The sequence below is a fragment of the Cetorhinus maximus genome, chromosome 20 (genome assembly GCF_964194155.1).
Source record: "Cetorhinus maximus chromosome 20, sCetMax3.hap1.1, whole genome shotgun sequence".
In the NCBI taxonomy this organism is placed as follows: Eukaryota; Metazoa; Chordata; class Chondrichthyes; order Lamniformes; family Cetorhinidae; genus Cetorhinus; species Cetorhinus maximus.
In genome coordinates, this window is record NC_135898.1 from 37,362,698 (window position 1) to 37,386,025 (window position 23,328).

At 44.7% G+C, this 23,328-nt stretch overlaps 1 protein-coding gene across 1 annotated transcript in view; it reads left to right on the forward strand.

Annotated features, from left to right (window-relative positions):
• fam13c (family with sequence similarity 13 member C) overlaps positions 1-23,328 on the forward strand; it is a 54,354-nt gene that overhangs the window by 21,983 nt on the left and 9,043 nt on the right. Inside the window, exons 4-10 of the mRNA XM_078565904.1 lie at positions 2,746-2,884; positions 6,263-6,344; positions 8,169-8,380; positions 8,498-8,581; positions 14,811-14,906; positions 16,154-16,359; positions 19,612-19,713. Coding sequence (XP_078422030.1) covers positions 2,746-2,884; positions 6,263-6,344; positions 8,169-8,380; positions 8,498-8,581; positions 14,811-14,906; positions 16,154-16,359; positions 19,612-19,713 — 921 coding nt within the window. The remainder of the gene's footprint in view (positions 1-2,745; positions 2,885-6,262; positions 6,345-8,168; positions 8,381-8,497; positions 8,582-14,810; positions 14,907-16,153; positions 16,360-19,611; positions 19,714-23,328) is intronic.

A 23,328-nucleotide genomic window follows, 5' to 3' on the forward strand; every position in this document is an offset into this window, starting at 1 on the left:
GGCATCCCTTGAGGGGCCGTGACCTGATTTCGGGGACTTGCTTTGTGGCAGTGGCACCCTCCCCTGCCTGTGGAGCTGAAGCTGCTGGGGTCACAGGAAGAGGGGTTTCCTTTGGGCCAGACACTCCCAGAGTCATCTGGGTGGATGACCTGGGGTGTGCACTTGCTGATCCTCCTCCCTATGAGTGCCCGAGGGCCCCTGGCTGATTCCTTAAAGAGAAGGGGAAGCTGGAGTGAGATCAAGCTGCCCTGCACCCATCTCGTGTTGACACTGTTAGAGGCCAACTATGCGTCAGTGATGGAGTTCAGCCCATGCAGCAGTGCAGGACCAATGTCCTGGACCAAGGTCTCCCTGGCTGCCGCCATCCTACCAGTGTTGACCTTGGAGCATGCCGGCACTATCATCTCAGACTGAAGATGGATGCACTCCTCCATCGTGCCTTGCAATCTGAGGAGTGCAGCGGACATCCCTTCCTGATGTTCCCGAGCTTGCCTTTGCAGCTCCAGCAACTGTGACATGACCGAGTCCAGAGGCTCATCATCTGACTCGGACTCAGCAAATTTCTGGCCTCCAGCAGTCCTCTGAGTAACGGAAACTTGGGAACCACCTTCTGTGGATCAGACAGTGCGATATGCTCACCTGATTGTGAGCCTGAGGCTACTCTAGAACCAAGTCCCATCGAGGTGTGTGTGTCTGTCCTGGTGGGGGATGTGGATGAGCGCTGTGACGGGACTTCAATTAGGGAGTCATCAGATTCTTCTTCTGAGGTGTCTTTGGGGCTTGAGTTGAGGACCTGAGTCGTGGTCCCCCTCAGCTACTTCCCAGGTGTACCTGTGAAAGCAAGGAGAGATAATTAATGCATGGCGGGGGCTGTGGAACAGGGGAACTGACTCACAGCATAGTTATCCGATGGATGTTGCACTGCTGAATCCTCACTTGGTTGAGCAGCGCTGACCTCACTGTCAGCACAGGAACAGTCCAGCTGGATGACTCTATTTTCAAAGTCTGCATGGAACTTGATGATAGGCATTCCTCCACCATTCCTCTGTGACCCCTCCCTCTTGTGTGCCAGCTTATCCTGCATGAATACAGATGGAGAGAGTGTAAGCAGGACACCTGCCAGGCCAGATGATAAGGATGCCCTGGCATGTGTGGGTGGCGAGTGGCGCCATGGACGAGATGAGGACACGAACCATGGGGCAGATGAAGGTGTGTGTGAGAAAGTGAATGGTGATGTCTCTTGACCTGGCAGTGAGTGAGATCCCTGTGGATCTGTGATGGGTTTGTGAGTGTCTGAGTTGAGAGTGATGAGAAGAGTTACTTAAGAGTTCCTGGCGGAATGGAGGAGACTATTTATCCTCTTTCTGCACCGGGTGGCTGTCCTCTTTTGCAAGGCATTGGCGCTGACCACTGGTGCCATCACCTTCCATGTTGGTGACTTTGCGTGTTGGTCTTTGCCCAGAGCAGGGGTAGAGGACTTTATGGCGGCCTTCACTGCTTTCATTAGCAACCCGGTGTGTCTCCCAGGAATGCATTATTAATGAGGCCAGGAATGGGATGATATGGTTGGAAAACCCGCCGTTGCAGCTGGTGGGTAAAACATCCTTTTTCCCCACTACTGCACTTAGATCTGGGACGATTCCACTCTGAGTCTGCATGGGAGTGTTTCTTTGAGAAGGGGTGGACATCAGATGACAACTGCCCACCACTGCTCAGGCCCAGTGCTCCATTCCAAGGTTTACGAGAATGGTTCCAGGGATGGGACACTTCAGTTATGAGGAAAGATTGGAGAAGTTAGGACTGTTTTCCTTGGAGAGGAGAAGGCTAAAAGGAGACTTGATAGAAGTTTCAAAAGCATGAATGTTCCGGATAGAATAGATAGGGAGAAACTGTTGCCGTTCATAAACAGATCAAGAACCAGAAGGCACAGTTTTTAAAGTGTTTTGCAAAAGAAGCAAATGTGAGGTAAGAAAATCTTTTTCACACAGCGAGTAGTTAGGGTTTGGAATGCACTGCCTGGAATTGTGGTGGAGGCAGGTTCGATTGAGGCATTCAAGAGGGCATTGGATGATTATTTAAATAGAAACAATGTGCAGGGTTATGGGGAAAAGGCAGGAGATTGAGCATTTTAACTTAGTGCCAGATAGCTGGTACAGACACGATGGACCAAATGGCCTCCTTCAGTAGCATAATAATTCTGTGATTCTGTGTATATTTTTGTGCATAGAAGCCCCAAGCTTGTCCAGATTCAGATAGATAGAAGTCCTCTTCCAAATTTCATGCAGCCTGGTACGGCATTAAATGCAAAAAAAATTCTGGACAATGCCAATTGTGAATGACTGAACTGTGATTGAATAAAACAAGAAAATGATAGTACAAAACAGAGAAGGCAAGACTGAATAATAAGGAGGATTTTTTCATGCAAACTATGAGGAGGGCTCTCCTTTTCTGGGAATATTTGGGGCTGATGCCTTTATATGGAATGGGAGAGTAATATAGTGCAGTCCTGACATAAACGGGATTGAGCCCTTGTAATTCTTTTTGTTCAGAATCTGGGTTTACTCCAGTAATATATTAGAAAGATTTATCGTTTTTCTTAGTAATGTGCAAATTCTTGTTTTGGGCAGCAAAGTTGCTCAAAGAAACATTTGACTTTCTGTGAACAGTGCTCCAGTTGTAGCATTGATGTCAGAACAACTGAGTTGCTGTGTTTTGAATTGCCCCTCTACCACTCTCTCCTTCAAGGCCGAGAAACTCTGCACTGGTCAATGCAGAAGCTGAGAACAGTCCAATGTTGGTGACGCAACTGACAAAACAGATCCAGAATTTGAGAAAGAAAATACGAAAATATGAAGAAAAATTTGAGCAAGAAAAGAATTACCGAGTATGTAATTAAAAAGTTAGATTTAATAATGTTTGTTAAAGTAACTTGATTTTGAGGCTGTCTCTTAACTTTTGCTTTATGGTGTTTAAGATACATTCCTCTACTTGCTGCAATCTTCACTTTCTGCTTTGTGACACAAAAACTAACTCTGCCTTAAAAGTGAAAAACTTGTTGCAATATATTCTAAGGTGATAAGAAAATGTTGAAGGTCAACTGACCTATGAAGCATGCAACTTTGTATAATCAATCCAAACAGGGATGCCTCCACACTTACCTTCCCACTTATTAAATTGCTCGAGGTAAAATGAAACCTTCCTTGAGGAAATCCAAGAGAAACTTTGAACACCTCATTTACCTATCTCTTATTTCCCTTTCTCTCCATTGTCACACCTCTGGCACTCAGATTGGATTGATTGATTTCTATGACCACCTTTAAATTATCAACAGCAGAAACTGCAAGCACTTGACATCTCTATCTTGTTTAAATAAACATTGAGCCATTGACAAAATGGATTGAAGAAAAATAGCTTGATCTGTCGATCAATGTCTTCCCTTCTCTGAATCCATTTTGAACCACATATTTCTCCAGCTCTTTAATGCAGCATTAACTATTGCTCAGAGTCTGTTCCACATGCTCACTAATCTTTAGGAGGGGAACAATTCTTCTAACCTCAACCCTTGCCCGAGGTCCATTAACTTGTGGTGCAAGGAAATCCTTGATTTCCTGGGAGAATAATTCTGTTTGCTTCTAATTTATGCACTATGATACTGTAATAAACATAAAATTACAGTAATAATGGTAAAGAAATATGAATCATAAACTATCAGGTTAAACACCCAAAGCACAATTTAATGACTTACTAGAAAATAGCAATTAAACACTTTACGTATTAGTATTTGACAGTTGTACCATTTCCCTTCCCTATTTCTGACTGTCCCATGTTTTAATACTAACGTGAATTTCAGTCCACTTTTTTGTAAAGTTTAAGGTGTTTAATTTACTTTCTTCACCACCCTTTTACTACCACCATTCGTTTTGGAAGCGGGAACTACTTCAGGGTTTTTTTTACAAAGAACAGAGAAGATGTCCAGAAAGTCAATTAATGCCTGAGAGATAAATAGTAATATGTCCCTATGTTTCATTACAATGATGAATTTAGTGATTTCATAAACAAATAGAAATCTGGGACTATTAACCTCTGTAAATGCTGCAATCCCAGCAAGGCAGTGCAACATCTAAAGCATCGCTGCTGTTGAAAAGATGGTTTTCAAACAGTTTCTAAATAAAAATCTCCCTCTGTCCATTTATGTACGTATTTTTTCATAGATAATGCATAATGAGGTTTGGCTGAGAGCAGACTTCCATTAGTTTGCTGAAACAGATGCAGAGAAAGGAATGCATTGTTTGATTGACAGATCAAGCTTTTCTTCTATCTATTTTGTCAATGGCTCAGTGTTTCTTTAAATGAGGTAAAGAGATGTCAAGTGCTTATAGTTTCTGCTTTTGATACTTTAAAGGTGTAGCTCATTGACACTTTTATAGAATTGTAGTAACAACAATTTTAAACAAAAGTTGAATGGCTGATTTTTAAGCTTTCCCATATATGCCATTGTTACTATAGGGTTCATTGGGCCTGTACAGAGTGCATGGAAATTCTATAAGTTGTCATGAAGAGTATGAGGGGCCATTGGGGGTGGATGGGAGGCACAGGTTGGCATGGGGGATATGGGTAAGACCTTTTGAATTTATCTTTCAAAGGTTCCCGCATCCAGACTATGGTTCACAAACCATCTGAGGGGCTATGAACTGTGAGTCCTTGAGCATCTGCCTGCTCCATGAAAAATGGGGTAGGGGTGAGGGTGGCGTGGGGGCTAGGAGATGTAATACAGCTGGCCAGATTGGGAATTTAGGTTGCAGGCTCGCTGTCCACACCCTTCTCCTGCACCAGCAAAACCTGGGGATGCTGGTAATGAAGCGGGGCATCCCGGAATAGGGTCCCGTTTGCTATTTTTAAAGGTCTGTGGGGTCTCGTTGACTCCATGAAAATCCGGCCCAATATTCCAGCTGGGGGCCAAACCAATGCTGGATAAAGATTTAGCATAACTTCCCTGTTCTTTCTCTTCTTTCATTCTGTGCCTTCTCAGCTTGTCCATCCACCATCAAAGACTTGTGTACTGTACATACCCAGATCCCTCTATTCCTACACTCCCTTTAAAATAAGGCCATTTAGCTTATATTGTGTTCCTCATTCTTCCCAGCAAAATAAATTACTTTACAATTTCATTAAATTTCATCTGCTGCATGCCTGCCTGTTTCATCATTCTTGTTATGTCCTCCTGAAGCTTGTTACTGTCTTGTTGTTTGCTACATTTCTGAGTTTGGTTTCATCTAAGATTTAGAAGTTGTGTCCTGTATATGCAAATCTACATCACTCACACATCAAAAAGGGTAGTAGTCCTAATACTGACCACTTTTTTCATCTCTCCAGTCTGAGAAACAACCATTCACCACTGCTCTTTGCTTTCTGTTTCTTAGCCAATTTCTTATCCACGCAGCTATTTGTGAGTATTGAACTTGATCATGTTGAGTGTGTTAAGGCCTATCAGTACATGGTTATAGTCATGTATTCTGATGATGCTATTATCTTGCTCCTGCACCAGGTACAGGATAGGCAACGAGTTTATGCAAACCGTGCTCTAAACCATAAGGTTTTGGTATCAGCGAGGTTGACTGGGGATTCCCACCGATAGAAAGAAAACTAGTAAACAAAGTGTGTACACCTAACCAGTTTCGTCAGCCAGGGCACCCTACATAGAGAAAATAACTGAAAACAGTTCTTTTAATGACATTAATGATGAAGGAAATATAACACCAATTTCTCCAAGTCAGTGGCTAAATAATAATAATAATTATAATAATAACTCTGCAGTTTAAATCCAGTGTTTTAAGCCCAGCTGAAACTCTCGTTTCTTTCAATTGCAACATAGAAAAAATTCAGTATTTTGAGGGTTTTTATTATTTTGTAAAAATTGTTTTTTAAGGAAATAGAATTGCAGGGTGCTTCATCATTATGTCAACTGCTCAGAGTTGGAGAACCTCACATTTTGGTGCCATAGAGTCATACAGCACAGACAGGAGGCCATTCTGCCCATCATGCCTATGCTGGCTCTTTAAAAGAACTATCCAATTAGTGCAACATTCCTTTTTCACCATAACCCTGCAAATTTCTCCTTTTCAGGCATACTTCCAATTCTACCAACTTTTCAGGCAATGTTGTGTTTTTTTCTAAAGTTAAAAAGATTCATGCAGTATGTATAATTATGTCAAATAACATTGCAATGATAAGGAAAGATAATGTTCATCTGTTGTGGTTTTAGCCCTCCTACAGTGATAAAGTTGGCGATCCAGAAGTCATGAGGTGGATGAATGATCTGACAAGGGCCCGTAAGCAGTTAAAAGGTACACACTGTGGTTGCATGCAATTTGTGCTATAATTAGAGCCATTACTTTTAGCAGCAAAGCGGTAGCAATTAAACAACCAGCATGAAATGTGAAGTTCAGTGCAGCAGCTGGAATAATGTCAGGAGCAGTTTTAGCAGAGGTCCAAGCAGTGAGCTGATGGAACATTCTGTCCTTTGCAGCAATTTAAAATGTCATCAGCGGTACAATAGGTTACCTGAGTATTTCCCTTTAAAAAAAACTTCAGAAAGCAGGTTGTTCATCACTGCACATGGCACACAAGATTGTGCTCGTTATTGATGCAATGCCTGAAAATCATTCCAATCCAATAAAAAATAGCAAAGTTAATTGGGCCACTCACAACTTGTACTTGTCTAAATTTAGTCCGCATATATGAAGTCCTGAACTGATCCTTATCTCTTCATAGAATTATACAGCACAGAAGGAGGCTGTTCTTCCCATCATGACTGTGCCAGCTCTTTGAAAGAGCTATCCAATTATTCCCTCTCCATAATAGCCTTCCATACTCTTCCTTTCAGGTACTTATCCAATTTCCTTTTGAAAGTTGCTGTCGAAACTATTTGCACCACCTTTTCAGGCTGTGATTTCCATATCATTACAACCCGCTGCATAAATATTATTCTCCTCATCTCACTTCTTTCACAGATCTTTATTGTTCAAGAAATCACAACTGTGATGTTCAACCCAATTACACATTGTCTATTTTTCATCGCTCATTCAAGAACCAAGCAACATCTTCTTGTCTCTAAAGTCACAAGCATTCGTACCAGTTTCAAGAATTTATTCTGATCTCCTTCAACCCATGTATATGGGATGCACGCATTAAGATGGTTAATCTGTACTATAATCCTACCGACAATCAAGAAATGTAACTTTGACCTGGAGAAAAAGCAAAGATTTGCTTTAAAGAACTGTTTTATCACATCTCCCCAACAATTGAAAAGTTTGACACATACAATGAGTTTCTTTGAAGAGCAGTCACTGTTGTGTCATTTTGCACATAGCAAGATCCCACAAATAATATAAGAAATGAATGATCAGTTAAAACATTTTTGATGGCATTGATTGTGGAAGGAATGTCAGATAGAACAGGAGGAGAAACTCCAGATGTTCTGTAAACAAAACCTCAGGATCTTTGATATATATACACACCAACCTGGAAATTGGGCAAATAGCATCAATTATCTCCCAAATAGTTTAACACATGAACTATAGCCCTCGTTAAAAGCTAATGTCATGAAAACAAGTCACGAGCAAACAAGCCATAAAAGAAGATCTGGTGGTTTATCATCTCATTGTTTATATATAAAACAATGAGTTAAACATAATATTCCCATTGGCGTTCAGGGATATATCCACTCAATTTGTGAAACAGGATGCATTATTTGTGCTAAAGACCTGCAAAAGTGAAATGAGTTTAACAAAATATTTGTCTGATAACAGCCCTGTGAAGCACCCTGGGCTATTTTAACATGTTAAAGGTGCTATTCTAAATACAGTAAAAACAGAAAGTGCTGGAAACACTCAGCAGGTCTGGCAGCATCTGTGGAGAGAGAAACTGAGTTAACGTTTCGAGTCCAACATGACTCTTCTTCAAAGAGTCCAAAGAAGGTTCCAAAGAAGAGTCATATTGGGCTCGAAACGTTAACTCTGTTTCTCTTTCCACAGATGCTGCCAGACCTGATGAGTTTTTCCAGCATGTTCTGTTTTTATTTCAGTATCCGCAGTATTTTGCTTTTATATTACTACATTAATACAAGTTGCTGTTGTTTGTTGCTGTTATTTTTGCAATTGGTCTCACAGAGCTGAAACTGAAGATCTCCGAGGAAGAGAATAACAGACGGCACAGACACCGAAGCAACCTGTTGCCTATAAACTCCAGGCAGGACAAAGAAAACAAGCACCACACATCAGTGGAATCCCAGCAGAAACCAAGTGTTGAGGAAACCGTACAAATTGTGATGAGAAAGCTCAAAGAAAAGCAGGAAATTCTTGGTCTTCCGGAGGATGTTAAGGTACCTCACAATAAAAGTAAACTTTCAATTATTGAGGAATTTGAAATAAAATGATTTGAACAAATGTACAGTTCTATAAATGGTCTGACCAAAACAATTCAACAATATTTTGCACAGGAAATGACACAAAAGCAACTGAGGTTAGATAAGGTCAACATGCAAAATTGCCTATTGCATTTTGAAAGCATTTATGGACGACCGGTATGTATTCAGTTAAATAGGTTATGAATTAGATATGGATTAATGATACAATGGTAATCTCATCAATGGGCTCCTGATTTTCTAAAGCAGTTTGCAATCACAACCCAGAGATAAGATTCCAGTCATTCCACAGTAACTATTGTGTTCTTGTTTATTCATTATTGTGACCTACATTGGACATTGCATTTTGGTTCTGTTTGATCTTAGCTAACAGCACCTTCATGGTGGGTACTATGAGAAGTCTGCCCTACCATGTCGATAGATGATGTCTGCACATTTGCGGTTACAATATAATCACTGCAGTGTGAATGAGCTGTCATCATCACCATTATCAATTAATAACAAGGAGCTAACAAACTGGTAGATGTCCCATATAGAATAATGCATACTGGGGAATGACTTGTAGGGTTCAGGGTTGAATGACTCATGATCAGAGGTCTAAGGTACAGATTGAGATCAGTGGAGCCACTTTGGGATAGATGGGCTCCATTTTAACAGAGCACCTTGAGAGATGAAAATCATGAAATGTTGGTCTCTAAGGCTGAAAATACCCTCAGCCTGAGTATTGAGCTGTGGACGATAGAAACATTTTAATAGAGGACTTAATGGAAGAAAATGTTCCTTTACTCTCATTTAAGCTATTGATTTTAAATAAAGACAAATTTTATACCCCGTACATTTCACATTATCAGTTGGACCAGCTCCATGACTGGTAATAATGTCACCTTCACTACATACTGTAAACTTGGCGCTTCACACAGGCAAGTACCCATGTACTGGATCCCCTTGCAATCCTTCTATCTAGCAAGTTTCATTTTAGGGTTTCCACCCAAGTAAGACAAGTGTGAGAAGCCAGCAGCACAAGCCCTTAGAAAGGTAGCTATGGTGAACATTCCCCACCTAATTGATGTCCAGGAAATAATCACAAGGCTCAGAATTGGCAAGCATCTATTTGGGTACTGCTGGGTACAAGCCTGATCCTGAAACTCCAACTTATAGCTTACCAGTACAGAATACTGTTAAGCTTTTCCTTGCTTGCCCATCCATCCACGGGAACATTCTCCTATAGGATTATGTGGAACTGAATGAGAATCCTAGGGCCCAATGACTGATTTGTCCTTCCAGGTGTCTCCTTAATGAACCATACTAGTTTGTCAATCATCAACAATGCCCTGGAGGATGGTGGGCCTGGCCAGTTTGGATTACCAAGAGGCTCACAGATTGACTCTCTTCCAATCATGCGTGGGCAGAATGGTGTCTCATCTTGGAGCCAACCTGACCACAAATACTCCCCTACCTTCCACATCTGTGATGAGAATAATCACCAATTTGTCATCAAACAACTGATTCAGTTGGGTATGAAGCCTAATTAGGTGAATAGAAGCTACAGGCAGCTACTTGTGAGCAATGATGCTCAGTTTGGGTTCTGCCAGGGCCACTCAGCTCCTGACCTCATTACAGCCTTGGTTCAAACATGGACAAAAGAGCTGAACTCCCAATGTAAGGTGAGAGTGACTGCACTTGACATCAAGGCAGCATTTGACCAAGTGTGGCACCAAGGAGCCCTAGCAAAACTGGAGTCAATGGGAATCAGTGGAAAACTCTGCTGGTTGGAGTCATACCTAGAACAAAGAACAAAGAAAAGTACAGCACAGGAACAGGCCTTTCAGCTCTCCAAGCCTGCGCCGATCATATTGCCCGTCAACTAAAACATTTTGCACTTCCGGGGTCCATATCCCACTATTCCCATCCTATTCATGTATTTGTCAAGCTGCCTCTTAAACACCACTATCGTACTTGCTTCCATCACCTCCTCTGGCAGCGAATTCCAGACACTCACTACCCTCTGTGTAAAAAAACTTGCCCCACACATCTCCTCTATAGTTTTCTCCTCTCACCTTAAATCTATGTCCCCTAGTAATTGACTCTTCCACCCTGGGGAAAAAGCTTCTGACTATCTACTCTGTCCATGCCACTCATAATTTTGTAAACTTCTATCAAGTCGCCCCTCAATCTCCGTCGCTCTAGTGAGAACATTCCGAGTTTCTCCAACCTCTCCTCATAGCTAATAACCTCCAGACCAGGCAGCATCCTGGTAAGCCTCCTCTGCATCCTCTCCAACGCCTCCATATCCTTCTGGTAATGTGGCGACCAGAATTGCACGCAATATTCCAAGTGTGGCCTAACCAAGGTTCTATACAGCTGCAGCATGACTTCCCAGCTTTTATACTCAATACCCCTGTCGATGAAGGCAAGCATGCCATATGCCTTCCTGACTACCTTATCCACCTGCGTTGCCACTTTCAGTGACCTGTGGACCAGTACACCCAGATCCCTCTGCCTGTCGATGCACTTAAGGGTTCTACTATTTACTGTATAATTCCTGCCTGTATTAGACCTTCCAAAATGCATTACCTCGCATTTGTCCATATTAAACTCCATCTGCCATTTCTCCACCCAAGTCTCCAACCGATCTATATCCCGTTGTATCCTTTGACAATCCTCTTCACTATCTGCAACTCCTCCAACCTTAGTGTCGTCTGCAAACTTACTAATTAGCCCAGTTACATTTTCTTCCAAATCATTCATACAAACAGCAAAGGTCCCAGCACTGATCCCTGCAGAACTCCACTAGTCACAGCTCTCCATTCAGAAAAGCACCCTTCCACTGCTACCCTCTGTCTTCAATGACCAAGCCAATTCTGTATCCATCTTGCCAGCTCACCTCTGATCCCGTGCGACTTTACCTTCTGTACCAGTCTGCCATGAGGGACCTTGTCAAAGGCCTTACTGAAATCCATGTATATAACATCCACTGCCCTTCCATCGTCGATCATCTTTGTCACTTCCTCGAAAAACTCGATCAAGTTAGTGAAACACGACCTCCCCTTCACAAAACCATGCTGCCTCTTACTAATAAGCCCATTTGCTTCCAAATGGTAGTAAATCCTGTCACGAAGAATCTTCTCCAATAATTTCCCTACCACTGACGTAAGGCTCACCGGCCTGTAATTTCCTGGATTATCCCTGCTACCCTTCTTAAACAATGGAACAACATTGGCCATTCTCCAGTCCTCTGGGACCTCACCCATAGCCAGTGAGGATACAACGATTTCTAGCTCAAAGGAAGATGGTTGATTGTTGGAGGTCAATCATCTCAGTTCCAGGACATCACTGCAGGAGTTCCTCAGGCTAGTGTCCTAGGCCCAACCATATTCAGCTGCTTCATCAATGACCTTTCTTCCATCATAAGGTCAGAAGTGGGGATGTTCGCTGATGATTGCACAATGTTCAGCACCATTCATGACTCCTCAGATACTGAAGCAGCCCATCTCCAAATGCAGCAAGACCTGGACAATATCCAGGCTTGGCCTGACAAGTGGCAAGTAACATTCACACCATGCAAGTGCCAGGCAATGACCATCTCCAACAAGAGAGAATCTAACCATCGCCCCTTGACATTCAACGGCATTACCATCACTGAATCCGCCACTATCAACATCCTGGGGATTACCATTGACCAGAAACTGAACTGGACTAGCCATATAAATACTGTGGCTACAAAGCAGGTCAGAGGTGAGTAACTCATCTGACTCCCCAAAGCCTGTCCACCATCTACAAGGCACAAGTCAGGGTGTGATGGATACTCTCCACTTGCCTGGATGAGTGCAGCTCCCACAACACTCAAGAAGTTTGACACCATCCAGGACAAAGCAACCTGCTTGATTGGCATCCCATCCACAAATATTCACTCCCTCCACCACCGACACACAGTGGCAGCAATGTGTACCATCTACAAGATGCACTGCAGGAACGCACCAAGGTTCCTTAGGCAGCACCTTCCAAACCCACGACCCTACAGGACAGGACAAGGGCAGCAGACACATGGGAACACCACCACCTGGAAGTTCCCCTCCAAGCCACTCACCATCCTGACTTGGAAATATATCACCGTTCCTTCACTGTCGCTGGGTCAAAATCCTGGAACTCCCTTCCTAACAGCACAGTGGGTGTCCCTGCACCACATGGACTGCAGTGGTTCAAGAAGGCAGCTCACCACCACCTTCTCGAGGGCAATTAGTGATGGGCAATAAATGCTGGCATAGCCAGCGATACCCACATCCTGTGAATGAATTTAAAAAATGTAACTGTGAGTAAAATCCCAATATTCTCTGATTCCATTGGGATGGTGACTCCACCAGTCACAGGTCTGCAGCAGAATCTGTATTCCTTTGTTTTCTTGCAGCTCAGTCACATTGGGCACTGAACCCTGATAACTCCTACCAGCTGCTGCTGTTGTCGAGTTTTGAAAGTCCGTCTCTGCCTTCAGCATGTTGGCAGGAACTAGGTAGGATAGGCCACAGTGTGCCTGCCACTTTGACAGATCCAATGCTGCTTATTGTAGGGCCTCCATATAACTTGTCCTCGCAAAATTTGGCAACGCAATGAATAGTGAGCATGATAGTAACAAACTTCAGAAGGTCAGGCTGATGAATTGGGTAGACACAGGGTAGATGCAATTCAATGCAGAAAAGTGACTTTGGAAGTGAAAAGTGTGATATCATCTAAATGGCACTATAGTGAGGTAGTGCAAGAACAATAAGGGGCAAAAAAACTAAAGGAGAAATTTCTTTGGGAGGCTTTTAAGATCTAGAACATGCTACCTGAAAGGGTGGTGGAAACAAATTCCGCAGGAAGTTTTGAAACACAATTGAACCTGTACTAGCAGAGGGTGAATTTACCGGGTTATGGAGGGAAATGCTGGAATGTGGGACTAAATTGGAGAGCTCTTTGCAAGAGCTGCTACAGGAGTGACAGAATGAACACTGCGTCTCTCCTCTCCTGTGAGATTCTATGAATGAGGAAGCACTTTGGCAAAGAAATATGATTGCTGTGGCACCGACTCCCTCTTCAGGCCACTGAGCAGCAGTTGAGCGTAGGCCCGAGCTTCCCTCCTTGGATTTGTGTTTCTCTTTGTCTTAAATCCAACTCGTAGCTTTTGTACCTAACAAGCGCTGTAAATCAGAATAGCATCAGAGGATGATTTGGCCTTGGCTTTGAACCCAAGTTGATATTCTATAGAATACAGAGCTCTTGTGCTGGTATCTGCAGCTAGGGGCTGCAAAATGGTGAATATCCTGGGCCCTTTTTTTGATTACTTTGAGGATTATGGGGACTATTTATACAAAACATTCCTTTTGGAGATTAATTGGATGGGTTAGTGTCCATGGTGGAGTTTGATTATATCTGATGTGTAGAAAGAATGAGCTTAGTGGCAGAATGATTATTTTTTGGACATGCTCTACTTGACATGGTTAGGGCAATTTTACAATTCCCAACAGATAAATCTGACTCCATGTGCACTGTCTGCATAGATGGAGTTTATGAAAAAGCTATTTTATTAGTATGGTATTTTGGTGTATTGATGTAGTTGATTATGTTTTAGTTGTCGCCCTGACATGTGTTTCTGACATTTTCATAGTACTGTGTACTCTTGCTGCTCTTCCAAATGTTATTTCAAAGCAGGTTTTGGAAAAAAATGTATTAAGATTACAAGGAGCGCCGTTTCCCATCACCTCCGACTCTTTTCCCTCAATCATCCCTCCGATACATGACCACCTGACCTCGATCAGCCCCCCCACTTCAATCAGGCCAGACCTCTCCACCTCGATCAGGCCAGACCTCCCCACGATCAAGCCGCCTCCCTCACATCAATCAGCCCCCTTCCCTCCACGATCAGGCCCAGCCCCACTGCGAACAGGGCCCCCCACTTTGATTAGCCCCTCCCCCACACCGATCAGCCCCTCCTCAACCTCGAGCAGCGCCTCTCCCCAACCTCAACCAGCCCTCTCCCCACTTCGACCAGCCCCTCCCCCCACTTAGACCAGCCCCTCTTCAACTCAAGCAGCCCCTCTCCACCTCGACCAGCTCCTCCCTACTTCGATCGTCCCCTCCCCCATCTCATTAGACCACCCCCCCACATCAATGTGATCCAGTAACCCCTGGTGCACTATTCCACCTGGCTGGGTCTTTTGATATTTTGGTTTTGGTTTGGGATGGTGTCCCTCTGTCCGGTATCAGGTGCTATTTACAAGTCCACAACTCCCTCTTTTGAAGGCACACCAGTTTCATTCCTGCTAGATATTCTAATTGTGATCTCCCTTTACTTAAGAGTCTGAAAATAATTCTCAGTAAATGTCCCACTGATGACCGCTGTCTATTTGGATAGGTGAACAAACAGGAAAAACAGCTAATGAAGCCTCTGTATGACCGATATCGAAGCATCAGGCAGCTTCTGTCTCCTGCAGCAGCAATCCCCACTATTGTAAGTAAAACACAAAGGGAATTGCTTTATTTGTGTTCATGAGGGTGTCCGCATCAATTGCCCCCAGACAAATGGCATTTATTCTGCCACAAGCAATGATCCTTACTCATGAGCAATCTCTAACCCGCAAGCTTCTCATGCAGCTGTATAGCGCCTTTAACATAGTGAAATGTCCCAAAATGCTTCACAGGAGTTAATTCCAAGTCAAAGCTCGAGACTTTAGAACAAGTGACCAAATGTTTGGTCAAAGAGTTTAGGACATGGGCAGCAGAGTTTTGGATGAGCTGAAGTGAGAGGCGGGAGGCTGATGATGAAAGCATTGGAGTAGTCGAGCCTGGTGGTAACAAAAACATAAAATGAGGGTTTCAGCAGTGGATAAGCTGAGGCAAGGATAGGGACAGGTGATATTATGCAGGTAGAAGAGTCTTGCCCAAGGTTGACTGTTTGGCCCCACGTGCCACTCTGTGGCCTCTCAAAGAGTGATCACTCACTCATTTTTTACTGCGCCTCCATGTCCACTTGAAACTGATGGTCCCTGACCACATTTCAAATGGACCATTATGTCTAAGAGAGAGTCCCACCCTATCTGAATTAGATTTGAAATGATCTGACCCAAGTCTAACCCAAGCAGGTCCTTGTTAAAGCAGCACCAATGTTATCAGTAAACATGTGGCACAGTAAGCACATTGTTGCGAAAACATTTTTACTGAAATTTATATAGTAATTTATTGACACCATCCAGGGCAAAGCAGCCCAGTGGATCAGCACCCCATCCACAAACATTCATTCCCTCCACCACCGATGCACAGTGGCAGCAGTGTGTACCATGTACACGATGCACCGCAGGAATTCACCAAGGTTCCTTAGACAGCACCTTCCAAACCCATGACCACTACCATCTAGAAAGGCAAGGGCAACAGATAGATGGGAACACCACCACCTGGAAGTTCCCCTCCAAGTCTCTCACCATCCTGACTTGGAAATATATCGCCGTTCCTTCACTGTCGCTGGGGCAAAATCCTGGAACTCCCTCCCTAACAGCACTGTGGGTGTACCTACACCACATGGACTGCAGCAGTTCAAGAAGGCAGCTCACCACCACCTTCTCAAGGGCAATTAAGGATGGGCAATAAATGCTGGCCCAGCCAGCAAAACCCACATCTCTTGAATGAATTTTTAAAAATTAGTCATATATCTATGATGTATGGTTGGGAAGGTTTATAAAGTTGATGCTTTGATTTCTATAGGAAGAAGAGGGTTCTGATGAAGAAACTATCCTGAAGAGTTGTGAAATATCTACCAGACCAACAGCTGACTTTCCTTTCCAAGAATTTGTAGATAATGTAGATCATCGAGAGGAAGATCGTGAACCTGGATTTCTTTCTCCTCCAGATGAAAAGAAAGATACCAAGCAACCATCTGCTTCACTTTCCAATCTACATGAAGCATCCATGTAAGAATTGCAAATTTGATTATTTTTTCTTTCTGACTTTAACACTAGATCAAATTAAATTGAAACAAGGTTTAGTTTTATTAATTAGTTGGTTTACTATGAACTTGGTACTTGGAATTTATACCTCTGTAGATGAGCTTATGTGATTCACTGGATGCTGTGAATTTTAACTCATTGTCGCTTTGCGTGTGCATCAATTCAAAGATTTGTGTGTTTGATATGGGAAGTAAGTGTGACAACAGGAAGTATGCCCAGATACAAGACTTCCAATGTGTAGGGTATAAACTGTAACCTCTCCAGTTTGGAAATGTATTTGGAAACACCAATTGTCCGGAAATCTTTGATCAGACCCAGGCAACACATGGCATCATTTTAATGCAGCATTTTGAGAGTGGAAACATGGATGATACAGCCTTTGGATAAGCAAAACAATTTTTATTACTAGTTTATAATGTTTTATCACTGTTTTATACTTCAGATAAAATATTTGTATCCATGATGGTTTCCCATTCACGCACATGTGGTTAGGCATTCTAACGCATTCTATAATTCAGAAAATTCCCAAAATCCAGGAATGACTTGATCCCAAATGTTCTAGACTAGAGAGGTTACAGTGTATTTATTTCTGTATCTTGCACTTCTGGGTATTACCACACTAATTATATTTCTAGTTAAGATTAAAAATCTCTCATTTTAGCCTGTAAATCTGACCAGTGTCTGCATTTCACAATGAGTAAGAGGTAATGAATCCAGCAAACACAACACAATGAGTAAGGGCATTGATGTCACAAAAGCTTCTGGATTTCAGGAGTGAAGGTTGGCGTATGTGAACTGCTGTTGAACTGTTGAGAAAGATGATCAGCTCTATAAAATGCCACTTGTTCAGTGAATAATCAGCTACCTCTGTACTCCGCCAAAATCAATAACGACATTAGAAACCACTGTCTGTTTGAAACTCTACTCGCCAATGAATTTTTAAATTTTTTTACTGTAATGAATAATTTACAGTACCACTACAATACAAAATGCAAAAATGGTCACACGCAGGTAGGGCAGGATGCAAGATTTCCCCACAAACCAAATTCTTGACAACAGATGGTAACACTACGAGGAAGCAACGGGGTGAACTCCCCAATCCAGTGCTCCCAGTGGAGTGTACCACTCCATTTGGAGAAATGAAGTGTTGCAGTCATTTTATCTGACTGTAGTGCCCCTGAGCACTGCTCCCTACTTGGAATTTAGCAACACCCCCCTACCCCCAATCTCCACCCCCATGCTCTTATCCCCAAGGGAAAATTAGAAGCCGATTGATTTTTGCAACAGTTGTCTTTTTAAAAGATTCATTCTGAGGATGGGACATTGCTTGCAATTTTATTGCCTATCCAACGTTGACTTGAGAAGGTGGTGGTGGTGGGCCTACTTTTTGAACCACTGCAGTACTGTTAGGTTTGGACTTCTAGGATTTTAACCCAGCAACAAGAGAGGGACAGCGACATATCCGAGTCAGGATGGGGTGACTTGGAGGGGAACTTGGACGTGATGGTGTCCCAAGCTTAAGGGCAGCATTAGTGGAAAACTAGGAGTAGGAGGTAGGCTGCTGTGTTCCCCAAGTAATCTTACCAAAGGGAAAGAATGAGGCCAAATGGACCCCTCCCAGTCAGGGTGGAATCCGCCATTGACTCAATGAAGGAGCAAGTGGGTTTTTTATGAAGTTTTATAATGATCTGGAATATATTGTTTGAAAGGGTGGTGGGAATAGTTTCAGTAGTAACTTGCAGAAGGAAATGGGATAGATATTTGAAGGGGAGAAATTCTCATGGGAATGGGGAAAGGACATGCTAATGGGAGTAGTTAGACAGATCTTTCAAATAACGGGCAGAGGTACAATGGAACATCTTGCCTGCTGTTTCATTCTGAGATTCCATAAACACATTGGGCGGAAGTTTTCATCCGGCAGGCAGGCGCCCCACCCGAACGGGAGTGAAACAGTGCGTGATGATGTCGGGCAAGCGTCCCATCATTGTTGCACATTCTTGTGATCTTTTGGTTGGTGGGCGCGCGGGAGAGGCGGCAGTGCGCCCGCCAACAATTAAGAGGCCTATTAAAGGCCCTTAAGCAATTAAGCCGAGTTTTTCGCTGCCCGCTCAGCCTGGTTGGCCGGGTGGGGCCTGGCGGCCTTTGCATTTTTAACGAAACCTCTTCCACGGGCAGAATGAGATTCCAGCGCTTACTAAAAACACAATAAAAATTTTATAACACCCTTTTTCACATGTCCCTCTTCAGGTGACTTAGTCACATGTAGGGACTTGTTTATCTCATATGTATAAAGTTAATTTTTATATTTAAAATCAGTCGGCTCCCTGAGGCAGCTCCGTGCCTTCAGGGAGCTGTCAGTGCGCACTCCCCCTGCACACGTGCACGTTTCACCCTCCTCCTGCACCCCCCCCACCCACCCACCCTGGCAGTGCTGAGGTTACACGCTCGATGACCGTTAATTGGCCAGCCAGCGTGAAATTGCGGCCGGGGCCTGATCGCGAGCGGTGGACCATTGCGTGTCCGCTCCCAGGCCTGTCCGCTGCACCCGTCCAACAAGGGAAGAATTCTGCCCTTAGGGGAGAAAGAGAGAGAAGGATATGTTGATAAGATTAGATGAAGTAGAATGCGAAGAGACTTGTGAGCATAAACACAGGCATAGACCATTTGGGACGAGTGGTCTGCTTTTTGAGCTGTCTGTCCTTTGTAGCTGTTCAGTTGGGTAGCATTGCCCAAGCACTGGTGCCAACCGTGGCTCTGTGTTGGCACTCTCGCCTCTGAGTTCGAAGATTGAGCATTCAAGTTCCACCTGCATAGGAACCTGATCATAGGCTGGCACTTCGGTGCAGTAGCAAGGGAGCGTGGCACTGTCTGAGCCGCGTTGTCGTTCAATGAGACACCACTTGGCGTCTTAGGTTGATTCCAACGATCACATGGCACTATTCCATCATGGGAGTTCCCTCTGGAGCCCCAGCCAATGGGAGACTGCAGAGGATAAATTAATGCTTCTGCTTCTTGACTACCCCAAAATAGAGATTTATTTATTCGCTGTGAAACACTTTGGGATGCCATGAGGTTGTGAAACACATTTTATAACTGTACGTTTTTCTTTAATTTGAGAGTATATGTCTTATTTTCCTCTCATCAATAATGGTGTGGCATAAATTCATATTCAGACGATCGGTCAGCGCCAAATAATTTGCATTTATTATTGTACAGACCCGAATTGTTGGAACAGCTTCGTGAAGCTCGATCACAGAAGAAGAAACTCCGCAAAGTTCTCCGAGAGTTTGAAGAGCAATTTTTCAAACAAACAGGAAGGTAAGTTAGAGCTTCACCTAATCTTATCAACATATCCTTCCACGTCTTTCTCCCCACAGGTAGAGTTTATCCCTCAGTGGGCGGGCGGGCCTGGGAGTGGCTGTGCAATGGTCTGCTGCCTGCGATCGGGCCACAACCAGCTTTGGAAGAATATATTAGCAAGTCAGCAGCAAAACTAGACTTCATTCAAAAAGAAATAATTAGGAATGAAAGACTTTTGATAATTTTGATTATTTGAAAATTATTAGAAAGTGAAACAAGAGCTGAGGATTAATGCTCAAAAGCCCACATACTAAACATGCACCACCACTCAGAACACACACACCACACACACACACACACAAGCTCAGCACAAGCACACACAGAAAGACACACACACATCGCTCGGCGCACTGACACACACACCACCACTCAGCACCGCTCAGTGCGTACACACTCTCTCTCTCACACACACACTCAGAGCACCGCTCAGCACATGCACACTGCACCACTCAGAACAGACGCACACACACATGCAGCACCGCTCAGCACACACAGACACACAGCACCAGTCAGCATGTGCACACATACACTGCATCGCTCAGCACATGCACACAAAGGCACACACACATGTACACATGCACACAGACACACACATTCTGCGCAGAACACACACACTTTGCGCAGAACACACACACTCTGCGCAGAACACACACACTCTGCGCAGAACACACACACTCTGCGCAGAACACACACTGCTCAGAACATACACACACTGCTCAGAACATACACACAGCTCAGAACACACACACTCTGCGCAGAACACACACACTCTGCGCAGAACACACACACACTGCTCAGAACATACACACACTGCTCAGAACACATACACACAGCTCAGAACACACATATACACACACACACACACAAAACCACTCAGCGCACACACACACCAACACAGGTGCGTGCATGCACACACATACACCCACTCAGCACATACACTAACACTACACCACTTATCATACATACATATGCACACACACACGGGTACAAACACATTGCACACAGCATATGCACAAACACATGCACACACACACACTCACATGCAGCACTGCTCAGCACACGTACGCGCGCGCGCACACTGCACTGCTCAGCACACGCGCGCGCACACATACACCGCACCATTCAGCAGGTGTGCACACACACAGCATCATTCAGTACATGCACACAAGTGCACACAAACTGCACCACTCAGCACACAGACACATGCACAAATGGGCACACACACACACCACCACTCAGCATGTGCACAAACTCACACACACACACACACACACAACCACTCAGCACATGCACACGCACACACACAGCACCATTCAGCACATGCACACTCACGCATTGCACTGCTCAGCACATGTACACACACTGCACCACTCAGCACTAGCGCACACAGATGCATACACACACCACCACTCAGAACGCATGCTCACAGGCAGCACCGCTCAGCACAGGCACACACACAGTACCTAGCAGCACACGCGCGCACACACACATTGCACTGCTCTGCGCACACACACACATACATACACGGGGCACCACTCAGCACCAGCGCACACACAGATGAACACAGACACACCACCACTCAGAACACACACACACACACACACGCAGATACATGGTACCACTCTGCACAAGCGCACACACAGATGAACACACACACACGCACGCAGCACCGTTCAGCACACTCACATGCAGCACAACTCAGTACATACACTAACACTGCACCACTCAGCACACACACACACATGCACACACACACATGGGCACACACACACTCCACCACTCAGCATATGCACAAACACACACACATACTCATGTACAGCACTGCTCAGCACACGCGCACACACACAACTGCTCACACACGCACACTGCACCGCTCAGCACATGCGCGCGCACACACACACACATACACAGCACCACCCAGCAGGTGCACACCCACGCAGCACCACTCAGTGCATGCACACACACATTGCACTGCTCAGCACACACACACACACACGGCACCACTCAGCACAAGCGCACACACAGATGAACACACACACCACTCAGAACACACACATACATACACACACACAAACACACACACACACAGCACCACTCAGCACATGCACACACACACAGCACCACTCAGTACATACACTAACACTGCACCACTCAGAACACACACACACATACACACACACACACGCAGAGCCACTCAGCATACACACACAGCACCACTCAGCATATGCACAAACACACGTATATATACACACACATATGCAGCACTGCTTAGCACACACTCAGCACATGCACACACACATGCGCACATGCACAGCACCACTCAGCAGGTGCACACACAGCACCGCTCAGTACATGCACACAAACTGCAGCACTCAGCACATACACACATGCACACGCACATATGGGCACACACACACTCCACCACTCAGCATATGCACAAACACACATATATACACACACATATGCAGCACTGTTCAGCACACACAAACATCACGCTCAGCACATGCACACACACACACATGCACATACACAGCACCACTCAGTACATGCACACAAGTGCACACACATGCACACAAACTGCACCACTCAGCACATACACTAACACTGCACCACTCAACACACACACACACACATGCAGCACTGTTTAACACACGCGCACACACACGCACACACACAACCGCTCAGCACACACACACACACAGCACCATTCAGCACATGCACACAAGTGCACACACACACAGTGCACTGCTCAGCACATGCACACACACACTGCACCACTCAGCACAAGCGCACACAGATGCACACACACACCACCACTCAGAACACACGCACACGCGCACACGGACAGCATTAACACAAACACACATCAACACACACATGGACACACCCACATGTATGCAGCACTGCTTAGCACACACACACACACACGACTGCTCAGCACACGCACACTGTACCACTCAGCACATGCGCGTGCACACGCACACACCACCACTCAGAACATGCGCACACACACGCAGCACCGCTCAGCATAGGCACACACACAGCACCGCTCAGCAGACACACACGCACACGTGTGCACAGACACTGCACTGCTCAGCACATGCGCGTACACACACTGACACACGCGCACAGCACTGCTTAGCACACACACACACACACACACCCCGCACCACTCAGTACATGCACATAAATGCACACACACAAACTGCACCACTCAGCACATACACTAACACTGCACCACTCAACACACACACACACATATGCAGCACTGCTTAGCACACATGCACGCACAAACACATACACAACCGCTCAGCACACGCACACACAGACACACGCGCACACACAGCACCATTCACCACATGCACACAAGTGCACACAGACATTGCACTGCTCAGTACACACACACGACACCACTCAGCACAAGGGCACACAGATGCACACACACACCACCACTCAGAACACACACATGTGCGCACGCACGCACACATACACACACACAAGCAGCACCGTTCAGCATAGACGCACACACGAGCGCAGCACTGCACCACTCAGTAAATGCACAAACACGTACAC